Raw genomic sequence first — 23,345 nt, forward strand, 5'->3', positions numbered from 1 at the left:
GAATTTGGTTAGGATCTTTTATAAACACGCCCCCAGATCTCCACGGTAAGCAGAAAAATCAGAAAATGCATGGAACACCACTCTCCCTCCACCACAAAACCGTACAGGAAAGGTAATCCCCAAAACTCGAATCGAGGGGAAAAAATGGATCGGAGAAATTTGACGTGAGGCTCAATAACTATATGCCATTGAGGTTGCCACATTACTGAGCCATAAGGGTGATGGTTCGTGTACTATATTCTTACCTCTAGGCGATTTCATTCAGTTTAGGCGAGATTTTCCCCCTGGAGGGGTTAGACATAACTTTCTTCAACCTCTCCACTAAGACATTCTCCAAGCTGAGTAATGTTTGTAACAAGAATTCAATATCAGAGTAATGTCACAGTATCAAGGGTACAAAAATAAAAGTAAAAAGAAATGCTATCAAAATCAACAGTTGTGAAAAAAGTAAAAAGAAATGCTATCAAAATCAACAGTTGTGAAAACAGGTTATACATAGCAAAATTTTACCATGAGTACGGAATGCGCACGTGGGTGATGAATGAAAAGTTATCTTGAGTTATAACAACTCGAGTCCTGCATCAATTATCAAGCATATTTTAACCTCATTATTCTCCATGTTCTTTATGCCATTTTTTAATATCAACAGATTCAAAATTCTCACAAGAATATTCAACAAGGACTTTTACTTCTCACTACGTTGTTCCATACATGACGATAAAAAACTGAAGACTTGCGATGGCTTTCTCACTCCCCATTATAACTCATACACTGAAAAAGCTAGTCATCTCAGGATATAAGGAATAAACTTGCAAAACAAAACTGCAACCCCACTCCAAACTGGGAGACGATGAAGCCTGAGTGGAAAATGACTTAATGCCATAGTTACCCCTGAGGTTTTCTAAAACGCTCCCGGTTGCTAGGACATTTCTTTCAGAACCTCCGCTCCTGCCTGAGAAAACGTGTAGGCTGTCTTATTCCCAGGAAGCTGTTGGGTGGGAAAAGGTCTGCTGTACTAAAGATGAATAAAAAAAAAAAAAGTTGGTGGATTAAAAAAAAAAAAAAAAAAAAAAAAAAAAAAGCTGGTGACAGAACGGAACCCTGAAGAACACCACTACTGATAGCTCTAGATCAGCGGCCACCAACAACAACAGCTACAGAACGACCAACATGAAGCTTGAGACGAAGGGACATACATGACAGAAACCGTAAGAGGGCAGTTTGGAAATTAAGGATTTTATTCCAGACTTGGTCAAAAGCCTTCAAGATGTCGAGCGCAATAGCAGTCTCACTCCCCTACTACGAAAAGTTGCTCCTAAGCTGAACACAATTGTCCCAGGACACCACAAATACACCAACATGGACGTCATTATGCTTAAGAGGTTTAAACTCCACCAGTTCGAAAAGTCTCTCCTAAGCTGAATAATGCCGTCTTAGGATATCCCAAATTAAAATGAAAATACGTCCCCATACTGAACGTGGCACCAACCTCTACATGAGGCGCATGGTAAAAAAATACAAAGGGTCGATGTGCCAGCCAACACCTGAAGAATGGCACCTCCCAACCCCACACACGCGTCCACCCACTCACTCGCAGGAACACCTCTGGGGGTAAAGGTAAAGGCAGATGCAATAATACTCATTCCCATAACTTGGACTTCAGACCCTGTGGTGGATGATTCAACAACCCTTCAGGGATACACGGCCATTGCATCCAAATTACGAGTTACCTCCCGTACGCATTAACCTATGCAGTCACTTAAACCAATCCACAAAGGGTGAATGGACACAAGATCCCAGTGGTGCCAGTTACCCCCATCAAGTAGTCAATCCCTGGCAATGTTGACCTGGCAGTTTTGTTGCAGAGTAGCTTGACGGAACTGGGCCACTCCTGTAACTGAATACTTACTTACGTTGCATGAAATTAAGTAAGCCTTGTTGTAGTTATGACAGGAATGAGTCTCCTTGGTTACAAGTTAATGTACCCTTCCAGCCTATGACTATATCTGGCCATCAACCACGCAGAATAGACTGGGGTTCTGGTAGGAATGATGCACTTTTTAGTACAGGAGTTATTAAGGGCTATAACTAACCCATGAAGAACACTACCTTCTATCCGCAAACGTGTGTCCAACTCGTCAATCATGAACAACTCAGGAAGGGGGCAGCAGAGTCTATTTGGGGGGATCTTCAAGGTAGCAGGAATTGGCATCAAGTTGGGAAGAGCTGAAGGATATGATCATTTTATTTTGTTGCCTTCAGACGACTATGTTCACTTTTAGAACTTTTATTCTTAAAGTACTGTAGTTAAATAACGCCTTCGTTAACTCCTTCAACAAGTATCCTAAGCTGGATAAAATCATACAAAGTAACAAGAATAAACAACAAAATTTCATCACGGTCAAGGGGTTAATAATAGCTGGATCAAACTCCACTTGTTCAAAATGTCTCTCTTAAGCTGAAAAAAGTCGCCACATCACCATAACTGTGCTGCATAAATTCACACGGCAACCATTACGGCACTGAACAGGAAATACAGGACCCTTTCATGATATCTGATGCAAAAACTGTAGCAATACTTTCACAGTCCGATATGAAATGGCATTAGTGTTGCTTCAGTTTCATACAACTTGTTTAAGAGCGAAAAGTTTTCAAGTAATTCGTCATATTCTAACGTATCACAGAACATAAACTACCGGACACAAAATTCAACAATTGGTCATTACTCCACCAGGAGCTTTACCAGACCTGTATCATTTTCCTTTTTTCCCATTAAGAAGCTGTTATAATAAAAATCTAAAATCACCAATGGTAAGGTATAGAAATTCTGCTTCTAAACTGGTACTTCTTAACCAGCATAGCCTTGTGCAAAGAAGAAACCTACGAAAATTTGAAATATGGTCACCTATTCCTTTACTCACAGTGCTGAAAGATAGTCATACACTTCATCCTCACAATCTACTTCCAGTTCACAATGCAGTGCTAACATTCAGGAAGTCAGTGATGATGGGTGCATGTCAGCAAGAGCAAATTCAGAATCGACGAAGGACAATATTTACCATCCACCGTAAGTTTGTGTAAATACCTTTCAAAAATATGATCCTGAGGGGTGAATGTAAATATATATACATCCCGACCAGCAGTGACGAAATACTAAATGAAAATAATGATGAAAGAGGAATTTTAAGCTGAGAAAGGATATTAATGTGATATAAAGGGTGCTCCAAATATTATACAGTCCAGTTACCTGATTTTGAGAGGATGTTAAGGTTATATAAAAGGTGTTCCATATATTATACATTCCAGTTTGCTGATTTTGAGGGGATGTTAATGTAATACAAAGGGAGTAACATGTATTTTGAGGATATAAATGTGATATAAAGGGCACTCCATATATTATACAACTCTCCAGTACTCCATGGACAAAGCCAGCATTATCAGTGGCTACCTTGCACCATCTTCTGCTTCCCATAACCCCTTTCATTTTTACATTGCTATTTTAAGACACTGTTGAAATGCCTTCACTCCAACCACAAGCTCACTGAACAGTCCTCGCAACACACAAGACTGGAGAACACATCTGCGGATAAAGAGTTACAGTCCCTCCTCGTACCAAAAAACAACCCCAAGCTGTATTCATGCATGGAACAAACAGCAACAAGGCGTGAAATTCTCAGCCATATCTACAATGAATGCCTTTGTGACCAAAATTCTTTTCTGCAGGAGGGATATGGAAAGAAGAGTGCCAGGTCCTTCCATATTCCAGCTTTAGAAAAAAATATCTTAGTTACACGAGGACAATGATCAAAAGTTATATCCGTTCCCTGTACAAAGAAGAAGGACGGGATACTGCAGTTCTCTTCCATAGGTCAAGTTATGGCAAAGAAATCTAAAGTTACAACCAAAATCTTAAGTTATGACAAAGAAATCTTAAGTTCTGACAAAGATCTTAAGTTCTGACAAAGAAATCTCACGTTACGACTGAAATCTTAAGTTCTGACAAAGAAATCTTCAGTTAAGAAAAAGAAATCTTAAGTTACGAAAAAGAAATCGTATGTTACGATAAAGGAATCTTAAGTTACAACAAAGAAATCTAAAGTGTCTTTCCGCATCTCTAGTTCTTCCTACAAAACGAAATCTCAAGTTACGAAAGGAAACTGACGGTAAATAATGCTGAGAATCACATGCAAGGGTTCCGTACCTCAGCCACCTGACACGTGAACAGCTGCACCACTGGCATGGGCCCCCCCCAAAACCGTACCAAGGGTGTGTGAAGACTCCAAATTTTTGCACCCCCAACTATCAACTGGAACAGGTCTGAAACACATCAACCCATTAATGCGCATCCACACTTACAGCTGCATTCCTGTCCCTCTTATGTTGGTCCTGCCCAAACCCACATCAAGGGCGTGTAAAAACTCCAAATTTCTTAACCTCCAATTATGAACTGGAACAGGTCTGAAACACGACTTCAACCCATTAAGGCGTGTCCACACTTACGCCTCCATTCCCGTCTCTCTTTTATCGGTCACACTCAAACCCACATTAACCCCTATGTGCCGGCTGACGTGTATAGCTGCCATGATTTTGGGCGTGGAGCAACGCTGGTTGACGTGTATAGCCGCAAAGGTCTTTCCACCACCTTTTGAACTTTAATTTATCCTTACTCAATGGGACCACCTGAGACGTGGGGATACTTTCATCTGAAAGAGGAAGAATTGGTGAGTCTCATGTATCTTTAATTTTTTCTCTGGCTCTTATAGTTTGGCAAATATTAGGGTTTGAAGTAATGGCATTTTTTTCCAAAATCACAGAAATCCTCCGTAGGGAGGAGTGTCGCAACATCGGAAAACCCCCCAGCATGTAGAAGTTAAGGGCGTTTGAACACTCCAAATTTCTTAACCGCAGATTATGAACTGGTACAGGCCTGAAACACAACACCAACCCAATAAGTCGCGTCCATACTTACGGCTGCATTCCCATTCCCCCCAGAGCTTCTGTAGAACCTCCTCCTAAACGCTCTGCTATGTCTATTACGCCTAATTATTCTCTTGTATATTGCTGACTGGTGGTAGGTGGTGGAGACCATCAGCCATTCACTTGATGCTGTGCTGCCTATTTCTTCCTTCACCTGTATCATTCTTATTCTGTGAGTTGGCAGAGGATTAGTGCCTCTCCCCATAAAACAACAAACCCAACGACAAATGGCCATCCCTTATGGGATTATGGCATCTGGCTATAGATAGACAGATGGATAGATATTATTAATGCAAACTGTCTCGTGATTAGGAAGATATAGCACACAAGAGGATAATAAGGTGTTAAAGGCAAAGTAAGTAGCTTAGGAAGAAGTGCTACAGGATATTAAGGTGCAACAGGCAAAATAAATTGCTTAGGTAAAAGTCCCGAGAGGTCTCCCATGCCAAAAAGAACATGGGCCATAGTGATGAGCACAAACAAGTGCTACCGTCATTTTTATTTTTTTTACCTAATGGAACCGGGGCCACTCCCACAACTTGAGCATTAAGTCGTGACTGCATGATATTGAATGAACCTTGGTTATGTGACAGAAATGTCTCCTTGGTTACTAGTCAAATTGAGCCTTCAATTAGGACTTAACTGACAATCAAATGAAGTAAAAGAGGTTTGTGATCTGTGATCGCAAGCGCCTAGAGAAAGTGATGAGAGCTGGCCTGTCTGTTAGTGAACCAGGGGATACAGCTGGTTCACAGTGCAAGGACTACTGCCCCTGCATCAGACCTGTGCTGCTGTTTGCTGCAGAGACAAGGGCACTGACACCAAATTTGGAGAGGCTCCTGTTGAGTTGTGATCACAGGATACTGTGGTATATGGCAAGAGTTAAGTGGAGAGATAGAGTGTCAAATGAGGAGGTGAGAAGAAGATATGGAATGGAGAGCATGAAGGATAGGATTCGGAGAATGAGATTGAGATGGTTCGGTCATGTGCGCAGAAGAGAGCAAGATAACATTTTGAGAAGGGCTATGGAGCTGGAAGTAGAAGGAAGGAGACCAGTGGGAAGACCAAAGAGAACTTGGAGGCAAGTGGTTACGGAAGATATGAGACGCTTAAATATAAGACACGGGGGACAGAGATAGATGGCGACGACTCATATTACGTCCAACCCCGGCACTGGGAAGAGAAGGACGCTAAACGAAAATGATGATGATGATGACGCGATCTGTGATCTTTGTCCAAAAAAAAAAAAAAATGCTGTGTACAAATGAACATAGGAATTTGATGTGGCTGTAAGTTCCTCTGATTTTCTGAAGCAGTGAAACAAATATCCACATATAAACAGCATCCACCTATTCCTCAATACATGCTCGAGATAGTTCACTAAGTTGGACTCACCCTTGCATATCTGTGGGGATTAGCAATTCAGGAAGGACATTCAATACTTTCCAAAATGTTTAACAATACATCAGCAAACACCAGTTCACCAGTTTAAAACGAGATGGTACAGCATAATGGGTATGTGTCCTAGTGTCGATATGAGAGTGTGCGGATACAATTTGCTGACATGTGGGTGGCTGCATTAATTCTTCATGTGTGGATACCATTTGTTGAAGTGTGGGTGGCTGCACTAATTCTTCATGTGTGGATACCATTTGTTGAAGTGTGGGTGGCCGCACATTTGGGGAAAGTGTTACAATTGGAGAGCACATTTGGAAAAAAAAGTGTTACAAATGGACAGCACATTTGGGGAAAAAGTTTTACAATTGGAGAGCACATTTGGGGAAAGTGTTACAATTGGAGAGCACATTTGGGGAAAGGGTGTTACAGTGTCTCCTCAAACCACAAAACAACCCCAAGCTGTACTCATGCATGGAACAAACAGCAACAACAAGGCGTGAAATTCTCAGCCATATTTACAATGAATGCTTCTGTGACCAAACCAAGAATCTTTTCTGCAGAAGGGATATAAAAAGAAGAGTGCCAGATCCTTCCATATTCCAGGTTTAGAAAAAATATCTTTGTTACACGAGGAAAATCATCAAAACTTATATCCGTTTTCTGAAGAAGAAACAAGGGATACTGCAGTGCCCTTCCGAAACTCTAGTTCTTACTACTAAAAGAATCTTAAGTTATGACTAGGAATTCTTAAGTTACAACAAATAAATCTTACGTTACGACAAAGAAATCTTAAGTTATGAGAAAGAAATCTTAAGTTACGACGGAAATCTTAAGTTATGACAAAGAATTCTAAAGTTGTGACAAAGAAATCTTAAGTTATGACAGAAATCTCAAGTTACAAAAAAGAAGTCTTAAGTTACAACAAAGAAATCTTAAGTTATGATGAAAATCTTAAGTTCTGACAAATCTTAAGTTATGACAAAGAAATCTTACGCTACAAAAAAGAAGTCTTAAGTTTACACAAAAAAATCTACAGATACGAAAAAGAAATCTTAAGTTACAAGAAAGAAATCTAAAGTGTCCTTCCACATTTCTAGTTCTTTCTACAACACGAAATCTCAAGTTACGAAAGGAAACTGACTGTAAATAATGCTAAGAATCACACGCAAGGGTTCCGTACCTCAACCACCCGACACTTGAACAGCTGCACCATTGCTATGGGTCCCGTCCAAACCCGTATCAAGGGCGTGTGAAGACTCCAAATTTTTGAACCCCCAGCTAACAACTGGAACAGGTCTGAAACATGACATCAACCACTTAAGGTGTGTCAACATTTACATCTGCAGTCCCGTCCCTCTTATATCGCCCCCGCTCAAACCTACATTAACCCCTACGCACCGGCCGACGTGTATAGCCATCATGCTTTTGGGCACGGAGCAATGCCGGCTGACGAGTATAGCTGTCACGATTTTGGGTGCAGAGCAATGCTGGCTGACATGCATAGCCGTCATGATTTTGGGCACAGAGCTATGCTGGCTGACGTGTATAGCTGTCACGATTTTAGGTGAGGAGCAATGCCGGCTGACGTGTATAGCCGTCACGATTTTGGGCGCGGAGCAACGCTGGTTGACAAATAGCCACAAACGTATTCCCGCTACCCTTTGAACTTTAACTTATCTTTACTCAATGATGGGACCACCTGGAGACACAGGGATACTTTCAATTGAAAGAGGAAGATTTGGTGAGACACATATCTTTAATTTTTTCTCTAGCTGTTATAGTTTGGCAGATATTAGGGTTTGAAATATGAGTATTTTTTCCAAAATCACAGAAATCCTCCGTAGGGAGGAGCACGCAACATCGGAAAACCCCTGGCTTGTGGGGTTAAGGGCGTGTGAAGACCAAATTTCTGAACCCCCATAACGAACTGGAACAGGCCTGAAACACCACACCAAGCCAATAAGTCGCGTCCACATTTACGGCTGCATTCCCATTCCCCCCAGAGTTTCTGCAGAACCTCCTCCTAAACGCTCTGCTATGTCTATTACGCCTAATTATTCTCTTATATATTGCTGACTGGTGGTAGGTGGTGGAGACCATCAGCCATTCACTTGATGCTGTGCTGCCTACTTCTTCCTTCAACTTTATCATTCTTATTCTGTGAGTTGGCAAAGGGTTGGTGCCTCTCCCCATAAAACAACAAACCCAAAGACAAATACCCCTTATGGGATTATGGCATCTGGCTATAGATAGATAGATGGACAGATATTATTAATGCAAACTGTCTCGTCATTAGGAAAATATAGCACACAAGAGGATAATAAGGTGTTAAAGGCAAAGTAAGTAGCTTAGGAAGAAGTGCTGCAGGATATTAAGGTGCAACAGGCAAAATAAATTGCTTAGGTAAAAGTCCCGAGAGGTCTCCCATGCCAAAAAGAACATGGGCCATAGTGATGAGCACAAACAAGTGCTACCGTCATTTTTATTTTTTTACCTAATGGAACTGGGGCCACTCCCACAACTTAGGCACCAAGTCGTGGCTGCATGATATTGAATGAACCTTGGTTATGTGACAGAAATATGTCTCCTTGGTTACTAGTCATATCGAGCCTTGAATTAGGACTTAACTGGCAATCAAATGAAGTAAAAGAGGTTTGCGATCTGTGATCTTTTTAGGAAAAAAAAAAAAAAAAAGTGTACAAATGAATATGGACGATACATTGGAATCTGATGTGGCTGTAAGTTCCTCTGATTTCCGAAGTATTCAAATATCCACATATAAACAGCATCCACCTATTCCTCAATACATGCTCGAGAGAGTTCACTAAGTTGGACTCACCCTTGCATGTTTGTGGGGATTAGCATTTCAGGAAGGACATTCAACACTTTCCAGAGGGTTCAACGATACATCAGCAAACACCTGTTCACCAGTTTAAAGCGAGATGGTACAGCATAATGGGTATGTGTCCGAGTGTCCATATGAGAGTGTGCGGATACAATTTGTTGATATGTGGGTGGCTGCACTAACCCTTCATGTGTGGATACCATTTCTTGACAGGTGGGTAACAGCAAATTTGGGGAAAAAGTGTTACAATTGGAGAGCTCATCTGGGGAAAAAGTGTTACAACAGGAGTGCACATTTGGGGAAAAGTTTTACAAAAGGAGTGCACATTTGGGGAAAAAGTGTTACAAAAGGAGTGCACATTTGGGGAAAAAGTGTTACAAAAGGAGTGCACATCTGGGGAAAAAGTTACAAATGTAGTGCACATTTGGGGAAAAAGTGTTACAAAAGGAGTGCACATTTGGGGAAAAAGTTACAATTGGAGAGCACATTTGGGGAAAGGGTGTTACAGTGTCTCCTCAAACCACAAAACAACCCCAAGCTGTATTCACGCATGGAACAAACAGCAACAACAAGGCGTGAAATTCTCAGCCATATTTACAATGAATGCCTCTGTGACCAAGATTCCTTTCTGCAGGAGGGACATGGAAAGAAGGGTGCCAGGTCCTTCCATATTCCAGCTTTAGAAAAAATATCTTAGTTACACGAGGAAAATCATCAAAACTTATATCCGTTTTCTGAAGAAGAAACAAGGGATACTGCAGTGCCCTTCCATAAGTCTAGTTCTCTTAAGTTACGACAAAGAAATCTAAAGTGTCCGTTCATATCTCTAGTTCTTCCTACGAAAAGAAATCTCAAGTTACGATAGGAAACTGACGGTAAATAGTGCTGAGAATCGCACGCATGGGTTCCGTACCTCAACCACCTGACACTTGTACAGCTGCACCCGTGGTAATGGTCCCGCCCAAACCCGCATCACGGGCGTGTGAAGACTCCAAATTTTTGAACCCCCAACTATCAACTGGAACAGGTCTGAAACACATCAACCCATTAAGTCACGTCCACACTTGCAGCTGCATTCCCGTCCCTTTTATATCGGTCCCGCCCAAACCCACATCAAGGGCGTGTAAAGAGTCCAAATTTTTTAACCCCCCACTATGAACTGGTACACGCCTGAAACACCACACCAACCCAATAAATATCGTCCATACTTACGGCTGCATTCCCATTCCCCCCAGAGCTTCTGTAGAACCTCCTCCTAAACACTCTGCTATGTCTGTTACGCCTTATTATTCTCTTGTGCGTTGCTGATTGGTGGTAGGTGGTGGCGACCATCAGCCATTCACTTGATGCAGTGCTGCCTACTTCTTCATCTTTATCATTCTTTTTCTGTGACTTGGCAGAGGGTTGGTGCCTCTCCCCATAAACAACAAACTCAGACAAATGGCCACCCCTTATGGGATTATGGTGTCTGGCTATAGATACACAGACAGATAGATACTACTGATGCAAACCGTCTCGTGATCAGGAAGATATAGCACACAAGAGGATAACAAGGTGGAACAGGCAAAGTAAGTAGCTTAGGAAGAAGTGTTACGAGGGTATTATGGTGTTACAAGCAAAATAAATTGCTTAGGTAAAAGTCCCGAGAGGTCTCCCATGCCAAAAAGAAAATGGACCATAATAATGAGCACAAACAAGTGCTACCGTCATTTTTTTTTTTTTTTACCTAATGGAACCGGGGCCACTACCACAACTTAGGCACTAAGTCGTGGCTGCGTGATATTGAATGAACTTTGGTTGTGACAGTAAATATTGTTTTAAGTTGGTTTTGGTCAGTTATATCACTTTCTAGTTAGGTTCAATCTCTTACCTTGAGACTGGGTAGCTTACCTCTGCACATTTTAGAGGTCCATGGATTTAGCAACATGCCCGAGAAACATCAATACAAAAAATAAATAAAGAAAGAAATAAATAACAAAGAGCCATCCTAATCCAACCCCACGGATATAACCTGTGAAATGCTGTATTTATCATCTAATTATTCATATTCGTTATATACCTCCACGTCACTTATTTTACATCACACAAAGTCCGCAGATCTTCATCATCATCCGCAGAGAAATGGGGGTTGTTATGATTCCAGAGTGGATGAGTTTAGTATTTCTGCAGCATCCCGGACACGAGACCTACGCCGCCAAACCTTCACAGAGCCGGCATTTATCCGAACGCAGGCTTGATGGTAGAAATTTAAATACTGTTGCGACTGTTCATCACACATATCCAAAGACAGCCATGCACCTTCCCATCTCAATAACCAAAACCATCACCACCACCACCATCACCAAGATCTCAAAAGACAGAGGCCATGCAGGAAAGCAGTAAGGAGAGTTGCAAAAAAGATATCAGTTCCACCACCACCACCAGCATCAGCATCAGCAGCAAGAAGAGTGATGCAAAGCAGAGACTGGTAAAATAAAGGGTGATACAATGGAAAGGACAAAAAAGGCAGAAGCGCTGACACTTGGAGAGTAAATACCTCGACCTGGTGTGATTTACTAGTTACAACCATGGGGAAGGGACCAAGCCAGCCTCTTAGCAGCATCCCCCTCGCTATACCCAACAGACCCATAAGCCTCTGGAACACCTCTGAAACAGTCCAAACCTATATTAAAAACTTGTTGGCGATACAAAAATACTGATGACTTCCGCGGCTGTAGTATTTCGCTAACAAAGTCACTGTAATCATTATTTCCTGTGTTTTGTATCCCTGCTTGATCCTGTTCTTGGTCTTTAATCTCTTCTATCAACGCATGTAATATAATGGTTTAGTCTTGGTACTTTCAGATGACTGGATTCAGCTTGGGAAAGTTCTCTTGTACGAAGGAGATTCTTGAAGGCTGTATCTAAACCTCTCCAGTTCTAAAATTCCCCAAAAACCAAAACAGAATCATTAGAAGAGTGCATGAATAAACTAAAACAATACATTACCCCAATGAAATAACCACTGCTTGCCGGGTAACGTATATGTACTGTACACTGGGTTAGGAAGCAGTACTCTCCCAGGAAATATACTGGTACGAGTATGTACTTTGTGAGTTTACACACCACTATTTGAACCCCGTTATTTCCATTTTTTACAATATCTACTCCATCACTCTACCCCCTAAGTCACCATGCCACACCAGGCATCACAGACACTGAGCTCTATAACATGGAGTGGCTTTCCCATGGGTTGCGCTAGCGACACGTAGTTCGTGTGCCCATCGCCACGGCCCAAGGGCAGCGTTGATGTTGAGGCAGCCACGTTTATGCACCACGCCGGACGCCCGCGTCTTTTGAAATCAGCTGATGAATCCAGAAAAAATAGTGCAATGGTCCATCGTGCAGGTAATGGAAGCAACACTGAAACAGAGACAGCAAGCTACACAGTGTTCCAATTGCATTACCATGGTGGAAGCAACGAGTGCGGTGTTTCAGTAAGGCAGCAAAAGTCACACGCTTGCTGCGGAGATTGCCCCTTCATATTATAAGAGCTCAGGCATCACAGACTTGTCACCTGAAAACACTCAGACAGGGAACATGTGTTGAACACTGACGTTGCTCACTTTGCTAAGTATGCTGATTAGTATATGGAAGACGGTGAAATAGGAAGTAATCTCTATGAGAAAGGAGTGAAGCAAAAGTATTTACAGAAATTTCTGATAATTTTGTAAGTATACATATATGATTTTTAAAGTAGTTTGACAACATATATAATAACATTGGTAGTACTGAATGAACGCATCCTATAATAACACTAACATATATATGGTGAATTTCCACATTTCACCTAAAATAGTACTACTAGAAAATACTTCACGAAGTTATCTGAGGCCCTTTGATGATTACTACACAATCAGAATTAGCCCACAGACTCTGTAAACCCAGAAAGGACCAGATACCCGGAAAAATTACAAACCAGACCTCCAGACCCACACCAACTCATATTTTCACCGCCAGAATTCTTAGCTAATTGGACCAACTAACAAATCTGCAGTCCTAACCAAGTCCATCATGGTTTGGAACAGCTGTAAAGTCTTGTGTGTATGTCTGTTATGAAATGGAATAATTGTAAAACTGTAATAATTGTGAAGTTGTAAATGATATCTGTTTTACACTGGAATAATTGTGAGGTTGCAAATGATAATGAGTCACTTTAAATCATTCACATACTATTATACTCAGCATCAGTTATATATAAATTAATATTAACTAGCCATATCAAAGTATAAATGACTTAGGACGAGGTGCGAGGGAGAGTCCTTAACCAACAAGAATATGGAGCGTACCAAGTTACAAAACAGATCATTGGTCTGAAAGGGTTGGGAGAGTGATGTGATGGAGGGGAGGGAAAAGAGCACAAAAGGACAGTAAATATCTAGGTCTGGTGGACGAGACTAGCAAAAATGAACACATTGATTTGACGGAATAGATACAACAGCACAAGCGAGGACATTTGGGACGGGCTGTAAATAATTTCACTCCAGTGCACTCGACATGAAGTGCCTGGCAAAATGAAGTGTGATATAAAACAGATCGGCAAAATTACGGGTGATACAACGGAAAGGGCAAATAAGGCTGAAGCGTTGACACTCGGAGCGTAAATACCTCGACCTGGTGTGCTTGACTAGCTAAAACCATGGCGAAGGGGCCAAGCCAGATTCTCGCTAGCGTCCCCTTCAATATGAACAACGCACCCATAAGCCTCTGGAACACCTCTGAAACAGTCCAAACCTATATTATAAACATGGAGATACAAAAATATTAATGGCTTCTGCGGCTGTAGTATTTCACCAATAACGCCACTGTAATCACTGTAATCATTATCTCCTGTGTTTTGTATCCCCGTTTGATCCCATCCTTGGCCTCTTATCCTGTCTATCCAAGGACGTATTACAATGGCTTATTCTTGCTACGCCAGATGACTGTATTAGACTTGGGAAAGATCTCTTGTACAAAGGAGATTCATGAGGGCTGTTTTCTCAATCTATCTATAACCCGATGCCCTAATCCCGCAAAGGGTGGGCTCAGACAAAACGCCTCCAAGTCGCTCTGTCACCCACCATTTGACTACCCTCCCCCCAACGCACTCCCCCCCTCCCTCATATACCTCTCAACTCCATCCCTCCACCTCATCCTCGGTCTTCCCCTCCCCCTCCACCTCACCTACATACACCCTCTTAGTCAGTCTTTCATTCTCTCCTAGACAAAACACAATCATTACGCGGGCGCAAGAATAAACTACAGCAACATCAGTAAATTACCCCAGTGAAATGAATAACCTCTCCATGTTGGGTAACGTACATGTACGTTCGGGTTAGGATGCGGTAATCTGCTAGGAAACATACCAGTATATGTAATTCTGGGTTTACACACCACTGTTTGAACCCTCTTGTTTCTAGTTTTCACAATAGTTACAGCATCACTCTCCTTCCTACGTTACCATCCCACACCAGGCATCCACAGGGACAGGCTTTGCTGACGTTGCTGTGTTGATCAGTAATCAGGAAACAGAAAGTAAACCTACATGGGAAATGACTGAAGTACAGGTATTAACAGAACTTTCTGATAATTTTGTACGTATTTGTATGTTTTAAAGTATTTTGGCAACATACCAGTAAATAAAAATAAAGGTTGTAGTGAATGAACGCATCCTATAATAACAATGTAATAAATAATAGTGAATTTACGCACTTCACCTGAATTCGTACTAACAGAAAACTCTCAAAGAAGCTTTATGTGATGCTCAGATGTTTATTACACAATCAGAATCAGCCCAGACTCTATAAATCCACGCGGGACCAGATACCTTCAAAATTCGCAAACCAGACCACTAGAACCAGACCGATTCTGATCTTTACTGCCGTATCCCTTAGCTAAACGGACCAACTAACAACTCTGCAGTCCTAATCGGGTGCGTCATAGTTTGGAGCAGCTGTGAGTCTTGTGTGCATGGCTGTTATGAAATGGAATAATTGTGAAGTTGTACCTGATGGACTGGAATAATTGTGAAGTTGTAAATGATCTTTGTTCTAGATTGGAATACTTGTGATGTTCTGTGTGCATGTCTGTTAAGAGCTGAAATGATTGTAAAGTTGTAAATAATGTCTGTTATAGGCTGTAATAATTGTGAAGTTGTAAATAGGTGTTTGTTATGAAAGGGTATAACTCAGAAGTTGTAAACAGGTGTTTGTTATGAAAGGGAATAATAATTGTGAGGTTGTAAATGGTGTCTATTATGGACTGGAATAATTGTGAAGTGTTAAATGATGGAGGGGAAACTGTGAAGTCGTGAATGGTGTCTGACATGGACTGAAATAATTGTGACGTTGTAAATGGGTGTTTATTACGAAAGGGAATAATTGTAAAGTTGTAAATGGTGTTTGTTACGAAATGGAAGAATTATGAAGTTGTACATGATGTCTGTTATGGACTGAACACCTAAAGTTATGCATGAGTTTTCAGTGCGTTATGGACTGAACACCTAAAGTTATGCACGAGTTTTATGTGTTATGGACTGAACACCTAAAGTTATGCACGAGTTTTAAGTGTTATGGACTGAACACCTAAAGTTATGCTCGAGTTTTAGGTGCGTTATGGACTGAAGCAGCTGTTCTTTGTTATGATGTTTGTTATTGTGTAGCAGTTGTGGTCTGTTCACGTCTAGACCAACAAGGTATCAACCGTATTTATTCCGAGATCTATAGGCAAATCTAAAAATCTAAGCAAACGTGTCTTGTGAACTCTTAACAACCTTGGATTTATAAGTGACTCTCTAAAAGCCCACACCAGCAGACTTAGCCATCCTACAGCACACAAGCTACTGCCAGGTGGGTTTCTGTGTAGCGCTATGTAAGGACCAGCCTATGAATTTCCTTTGGGTGGAATGAAGGAATGCAGTTGGGGCTGGGTAGGAATTTTCCTTGGGTATACGTTGCTGAGAGAGAGAGAGAGAGAGAGAGAGAGAGAGAATGGAGACACACATAGATAGATGCAGATAGACAGGTAGACAGATGAGAGAGAGAGAAAATGAAGACATATAGATGCACAGATAGATAGGTCGACAAATGGATAATCACAAGGATAGTAGATGGATAGATAGACACAGGACAGATAGACAGATGGACATACACACAAACAGACAGAAAGATAGACTGATAGATAACAAGAGACAGACGAAGACAGCTAGCTACAGATAAGCACACAGAAAGGAAGAAAAATACATGATGTAATTTTACCCGATTTATCAAGTACACAAACAGGCTAAGAATATGATAACACACACACACACACACACACACACACACTGGCAGACACAAACGATGTATTCCCAAACAGTCTCGGCAACACTCGTCACCCTCTTCAGATAGATAGACAGACAGACAGATAGATAGATAGAAAGACAGACAGAAATATAGACAGATCCACCAAAGAGGGAAACAGCTGTAGCCTAAACTGTTGGGAAGTACAATATATACATCTTTCTCGTCTGCCAGTATGGGTTGTTAAAATCCTAATTCATGTTTACGTGTGTGACTCCTCAGCGGCCAGGCTAAGAATACGTTGTCTTTCTCTTGTTGCGTCCTGAGAGAGAGAGAGAGAGAGAGAGAGAGAGAGAGAGAGAGAGAGAGAGAGAGAGAGAGAATTATAAAGAAAGACTAATTCAAATTTCCTCGGATAAACGGCAATAAACATAAAAATAAATACGATTATACATGAGTGTGTTGTCCCAGATGATTGGCTGAAGAGCGCAATCGTAAATGTGTACAAGGGGAAGGGTGATGCCATGGAAAAGAGGAAATTATAAAGATTTTAGACCAGATAGTGAAGGTAATGGAGTGTTCTAGAAGGTATGATTAGAGAAAGTGAATACTGATGAGATGCAGTTTGGGTTTATGCCAGGCAGGGGGACCACTGATGCCATATTCATTGTTCAACAGCTTCAGGAAAAATATAGAGGAAAGAAATGGGAACTGTACTTTGTTTTTGTTGATTTGGAGAAGGCCACTGACAGAGTCCCTAGAGAGGTGGTGAAGTGGGCAATGAGAAAGCTTGGGATCGAGGAGTGGCGGGTTAGGGCGGTTATGGCCGTGTATGTGGGTGCTCACTCCCAGGTAAGGGTGAATGGAGATTTGAGTGATGAGTTTTGCGTGAATACTGGTGTGCATCAGGGGTCAGTCTTGAGCCCCTTGTTTATCACGATACTTGAAGCCCTCTCACGTGACTTCAGAAATGGACGCCCGTGAGAGATGTATGCTGATGATTTGGTGTTGGTTGCAGAAAATGAAAGGGAGGTGGAAGAAAGATTCAAGAAGTGGAGAGATGGTATGGGACACAAGGGCTTAAGAGTAAATGCAGATAAAACAAAGTGACGGTATCTAGGGCTGGGGGTGATACAGTCCAACAAGAGGGAAAGTGGCCATGTGTGATTTATCGCAAGGGCGTGGGAATAATTCCATCTTGTGCAGTGTTTGTGATAAACGGGTGCGTAAAAGATGTAGTGGTATCAGAGGTAGACTGCGAGATAATGCTGATTTCATGTCTGTGGTGTGTCGGGGAGAGCATGGGAATATTGACACGTGCAAAAGGATTGAACTTGCTGGTGAGAGTCTAGAGTGTGTGGAAGAGTTTTGTTATTTGAGAGCCATGTTAAGTGCTGAAGGCGAGAATGAAGAGTGGTTGGAAGAAGTTCTGGGAGCTGTTGCCTCTCTTTACACTTAGAGGGCTCTCCCTACGTGCTAAGGTATCTCTGCAGCATGTGTTAGGAGTGTAATGCTGTATGGTAGTGAGACCTGGGTAGTAAAGGAAGAGGGTATTCGCAGACTCAAACGTACAGAAATGGCAATAATTAGGTGGATGTGCAGTGCGTCCTTGAGAGCAAGGCCTGGGGGGCTAGGTTTACGATGGAAGAGTTGAGAGGCAGGATGGGACTGGAGTGTATTGGTGTTGTGATGAGGAGAGGTAGATTGAGATGGTTTGGGCATGTGGAGAGGATGAGGGATGATAACTGGGTGCAGAAAGTGAGAAGTGCTAATGTTGGGGGTAGGGTGCGGAGAGGTAGACCGAAAAAAAACCTGGGACGAGGTCATTATGTGTGACCTCAGGGTTAGGGGACTAAATAGGGAAGCTGCCAGAGATCGAGCAGCATGGAGAGCCGCCATTAGGTGACCAAGGCCGACGCATGCATGTTGGAGCCTTCAAAAACGAAATCGAAATGGCCAAATCAACATCCTCTTTTTAGTCAACGCTGAAATATTAAATCGCCTATCACAATTCACTAAGAGCAGGTTTGGCTGGGTCATGCTTAGGATGGATTAGATAAAAAGGTAATGTTTAGTAAAGTACGGTCCAAGGGCAAGGTTTAGTAAAGGAAGGTTAAGTTAGGTCACATTAGGTCAACGGGAAATGCTTAGTAAAGGAAGATGTTAGGTTATATTAGGTCAAAGGGAAATGTTTAGTAAAGGAAGGTTAAGTTAGGTCATATTAGGTCAAAGGGAAAGTTTAGTAAAGGTTAAGTTAGGTCATATTAGGTCAAAGGGCAATGTTTAAAGGAAGGTTAAATTAGGCCATATTAGGTCAAAGGGAAATGTCTAGTAAAGGAAGGTTAAGTTAGGTCATATTAGGTCAAAGGGAAATGGTGTAAAATTTAAAAAAGGTTAGGTTAGGTCATATTAAGTCAAGGGATATGAAGAGTTCAATTTAAAGAAAGGTCAATTTAGGTCACTCTGGGTCAAAAATTAGTGACAGGGTTAAGTTTAGTAAAGTTACGTTAGGTCATGCTGGATTAGGTACACAGTAAGTCCATGGATGACAGGTTAAGCTTTGGATGACCTGGATTAAGTTAGGAAAGATTAGGCTAGGTTAAGTTAGGAAGGATTAGGCTAGGTTAAGTTAGGAAAGATTAGGCTAGATTAAGTTAGGAAAGATTAGGCTAGGTTAGGTTAGGAAAGATTAGGCTAGGTTAAGTTAGGAAAGATTAGGTTGTTAGGAAAGATTAGGCTAGGTTACGTTAGGAAAGATTAGGCGAAGTCCGATTAGGTTAAGTCTGATTAGGTTTGGGTTAGGTCAGGTGTAGTTAGGTCAGGTCAAACTACCCCGTACACCCCAAACTTTAATCTAAATCAATAGAATTTTAAGGACACTCCAACATCCACTGCCCCACCACCCGGCGCGTCACAATAAGGTGCTCTGAAAATTTCTGTCCACAACCACAGTCAGCAAAATAAATAAAAAATATATATAAATAAATAAATGTAAGGCACACCAGGGGTACGATGGCTCTGAAAATGGCCGACTTCTGTAGAATATACATGAACCAATTAACCGAGCGCCTTAAAAATAATAATAATAATAATAATAATAAAAACAGCACTAATGACACCTGATGCGCAATTTTGAATCCTTATAATTAGGAAGGATACTACTGGCACTTCAAAGGGTGCTCTATGGATTACGGTGATTTAGAATTATACTGTACGTGAGGCAAGGTATGCGATGCTTAATTCTGCTGATCGCATACCACCCTCCTTTTACCTCAGCACCCTTGGCGTTGGACACAATGGCGTACGGATCCAGCCCCAGCCATATGCGAACCACGGTGCCAAAGTCGCAGAAGCCGGTGAGCCGCTTGAAAAGTTCTGTGGGACATTGTGTGTGAGAAACTTGAAATGGAAAAACACAAAGGGAAAAACAGAACAGAAGAAAGGAACAGCGTGAAAGGGAGAAACCACAGGATGAAAAAATGGGGGAAAAGGAAGGAGGAATAGGAAAAAAAAAACATCGAGGAAAAAAATAAAACAGAAAGGGAAGGAAAAATAAAACATCACGTGAAGGAGAAATTGATCTACTCATTTCCTTCTTCAACTGCCATACCCACACCAGCAGCCTGAGCATTCACTCATTTCCTACTCTTTCTGCCACACCCACACCAGCAGCCTGAGCATTCATTCATTTCCTACTCCCACTGTCACACCCACACCAGCAGCCTGAGCATTCATTCATTTCCTACTCCCACTGCCACACCCACACCAGCAGCCTGAGCATTCATTCATTTCCTACTCCCACTGCCACACCCACACCAGCAGCCTGAGCATTCACTTATATCTTACTTCCACTGCCACACCCACACCAGCAGCCTGAGCATTCATTCATTTCCCACTGCCACACCCACACCAGCAACCTGAGCATTCATTCATTTCCTACTCTTTCTGCCACACCCACACCAGCAGCCTGAGCATTCATTCATTTCCTACTCCCACACCCACACCAGCAGCCTGAGCATCCATTCATTCTATTCCAACTCCCACTGCCACACCCACACCAGCAGCCTGAGCCGTTCCCGCAACACACAAACTATCATCACACGCGTCTCTGGCCTCACGCATATAGACCACTCTGTATGCCCCAATCTTCAATATAAATCGTCAAAAATCGAGACACTCCAACATCTGCGGGCTCCTGGCCTTTGGTTCCTTTTTCCTTGCATAAAAAGAAGAAAAAAATGCACTGCCTCAACCACCCTGAATATCAAACGTAAAGTGCTCCCGTATTTCCTTCCGTATCTGCAATTGTTAAACATGGCGACACTTCAACATGCACTGCTCCCAACCGCCCCGCAAATCAAACGTAAAGTGCTCCCGTATTCCCTTCTGCAGCTGCAATTGTTAAAAAAGCGACACTTCAACATGCCCTGCCCCCAACCACCCATGCACCAAAATACAAAGCTCCAATATGTCCAACTATACCACCTCCCTTTTACCTCAGCGCCCCTTGCACTGGACACAAGGGCGTATGCAGTCCGCGCCACCCATATGCGCGTCACGGTGCCAAAGTCGCAGAAGCCCATGATTCGCTTGAAAAATTCTGTGGGACATTGTGTGTGTGGGAGAAACAATAAAATAAACCAACAGAAAGGGAAAGAAAAACAAAACAAAGGAAGACAACGACGCGTGAGGAAGAAATGATGACAAAAAATGGAAATGGAAAGAAAAACAAGAAAAAAGCATCGTGAGGGAGAAACAATGACAAAAAAAATGGAAAGACAAACAAAACACAACAAAAACATCGTAGGGGAGAAATAATGACAAAAATAAAAGGAAGAGGAAAGAAAACAAAACACGACAAAGAAAACGGAGAAAAATGGAGGGAAAGTGGTGGATTCAAATACGGATTACGAGAGGCGAGTTTATTTATTTATTTATTTTCCCTCAGGGCCCAAATTTCGACTGACTGAATGACTGGACCTCTAACTGACTAACTGGACAGCTGACTATATGACTCACTATCTGGACCACTGACTGACTAACTGGACAGCTGACTATATGACTGATTATCTGGACGACTGACTGACTATCTGGACCACTGACTGACTGACTATCTGGACCGCTGACTAAATGACTAACTGGACTGCTGACTAAATGACTGACTAACTGGACCACTGACTTGCATTTGGAGAGGTACTAGTTTGTTAGGCGAGAGAAAAAGACAATACTATTTTCATCTTAACTTGGCCCAGATTTTCGTCCTTTTGCAGCTTATTTCACGTGGCTCAGTGGCAGAACGAGACAACACTGTGGCTCTATATCCTTTCCATAGCACTTCTTCGTGACTAGCATCGTATCTTGTTAATCTCTTGTTAAACTCAGCATTTAAGGAGGGGTGGGAATTTTTGGCCAAGTTGGAGTGAAAAGGGTATAGAAATGACTTGGAATAAACTCACTTCCACTCCCCTGTATTCTTGTCGGTTAAGGAAGCTCCCTAACACCTTTTCTTAAGCGATTTATTTTACTTATGACACCAAACTATCCTATTCTGTTCCATAAATCCTTCCAGTATCGCCCCACTCTGCATAAATAACATAAAAAAAGGATATTAACCAGCCATATCCAAAACTAAATCGCTAAGGATACGGCGCTAGGGCAAGTCAAAGGCTCGTACTCTCGTCAATTAAGGAGGCTCCCTAACGCCTCTTCCTTAGCGATTTATTATTGGATATGGCTGATTAATAACCTTTTGTGGGTTATTTATGAAGAGTACTGCGATGTTGGAAAGATTTATGTAACATGGAAGAGGACAGTAAGGTGTAATAAACAGAATTAATCGCTTAGGAAATGATGTTAGGGAGCTCTCCATCCCTCACACTCAACTTATCCATGTCAAAAATTCGTTGCCCCTTTGCCTTAGCGATTTAGTTTGCACTGTTTTAATAGTTCCAAGTGTAATTTCGACTTAGCTAATATCAGTGACATAGGAAACGAAAATGCGGTGCACGAAAGTAGAATAAATCAACATGGAAAAGGTGCTAAGAACAGAATGGCACCTGCAATATAAATGAAAGTCTCTCCCTTCCTCCCTCCCTCTCTCTCTCTCTCATGTAACAGAGGAATAAAAAGCGTATATCTCTAAAAAATTGCTTCTCGATAACTATACAATTAAATAATAATAATAATAATAATAATAATAATAATAATAACAAAAATAATAATAATAATAATAATATAACGTCGTGGTTGCGTGAAATTCGGTAAGCCTTAATTATGGAGTCTCCTTGGTTATTAGTCAAATCAACCCTCCAATATGACTACACCTGGCCATCAATTGAGCTGAAATGGGTGTGTGAGAGAGAGAGAGAGAGAGAGATGCAAACATGTGGGTTATGGTGCTAGTCACGAAGAAGTGCTATAGGAAGGCTGTAGAGCTGTATTATTGTCTACACGAAATAAGCTGCAAAAGGACAAAAATCTGGGCCAAGTCAAGGTGCAAGGAGTATAGTAATTAACACTAAATTATGATGCTAGTCACGAAGAAGTGCTATGGAAAGAATGACGAGCCGTAGCATTGTCTCTTTCTGCCACTGAGCTACGTGAAATAAGCTGCAAAAGGACGAAAAACAAGAGAATAACCCTATAATGATTGCTAGTCACGAAGAAGTGCTATGGAAAGGATGAAGAGCCGTTGTAGTGTCCTTCCCTGCCACTGAGCTACGTGAAATAAGCTGCAAAAGGACGAAAATCTGGGCCAAGTTAAGGTGGAAGGAGACTAGTAACCAAGGAGACTCATTCCCACCTTCTGATATTACGGGAGTTGC

General features: G+C 41.7%; 1 protein-coding gene across 1 annotated transcript in view; it reads right to left on the reverse strand.

Moving 5' to 3' along the window:
- Positions 1-23,345, reverse strand: part of LOC145400822 (cytochrome P450 4c3-like) — a 48,095-nt gene that overhangs the window by 11,702 nt on the left and 13,048 nt on the right. The window contains exon 4 of the mRNA XM_080273258.1: positions 10,134-10,249. Coding sequence (XP_080129384.1) covers positions 10,134-10,249 — 116 coding nt within the window. The remainder of the gene's footprint in view (positions 1-10,133; positions 10,250-23,345) is intronic.

The sequence above is a fragment of the Coenobita brevimanus genome, chromosome 53 (genome assembly GCF_032717465.1).
Source record: "Coenobita brevimanus isolate Jiangsu-jjx chromosome 53, ASM3271746v2, whole genome shotgun sequence".
NCBI classification, from domain to species: Eukaryota; Metazoa; Arthropoda; class Malacostraca; order Decapoda; family Coenobitidae; genus Coenobita; species Coenobita brevimanus.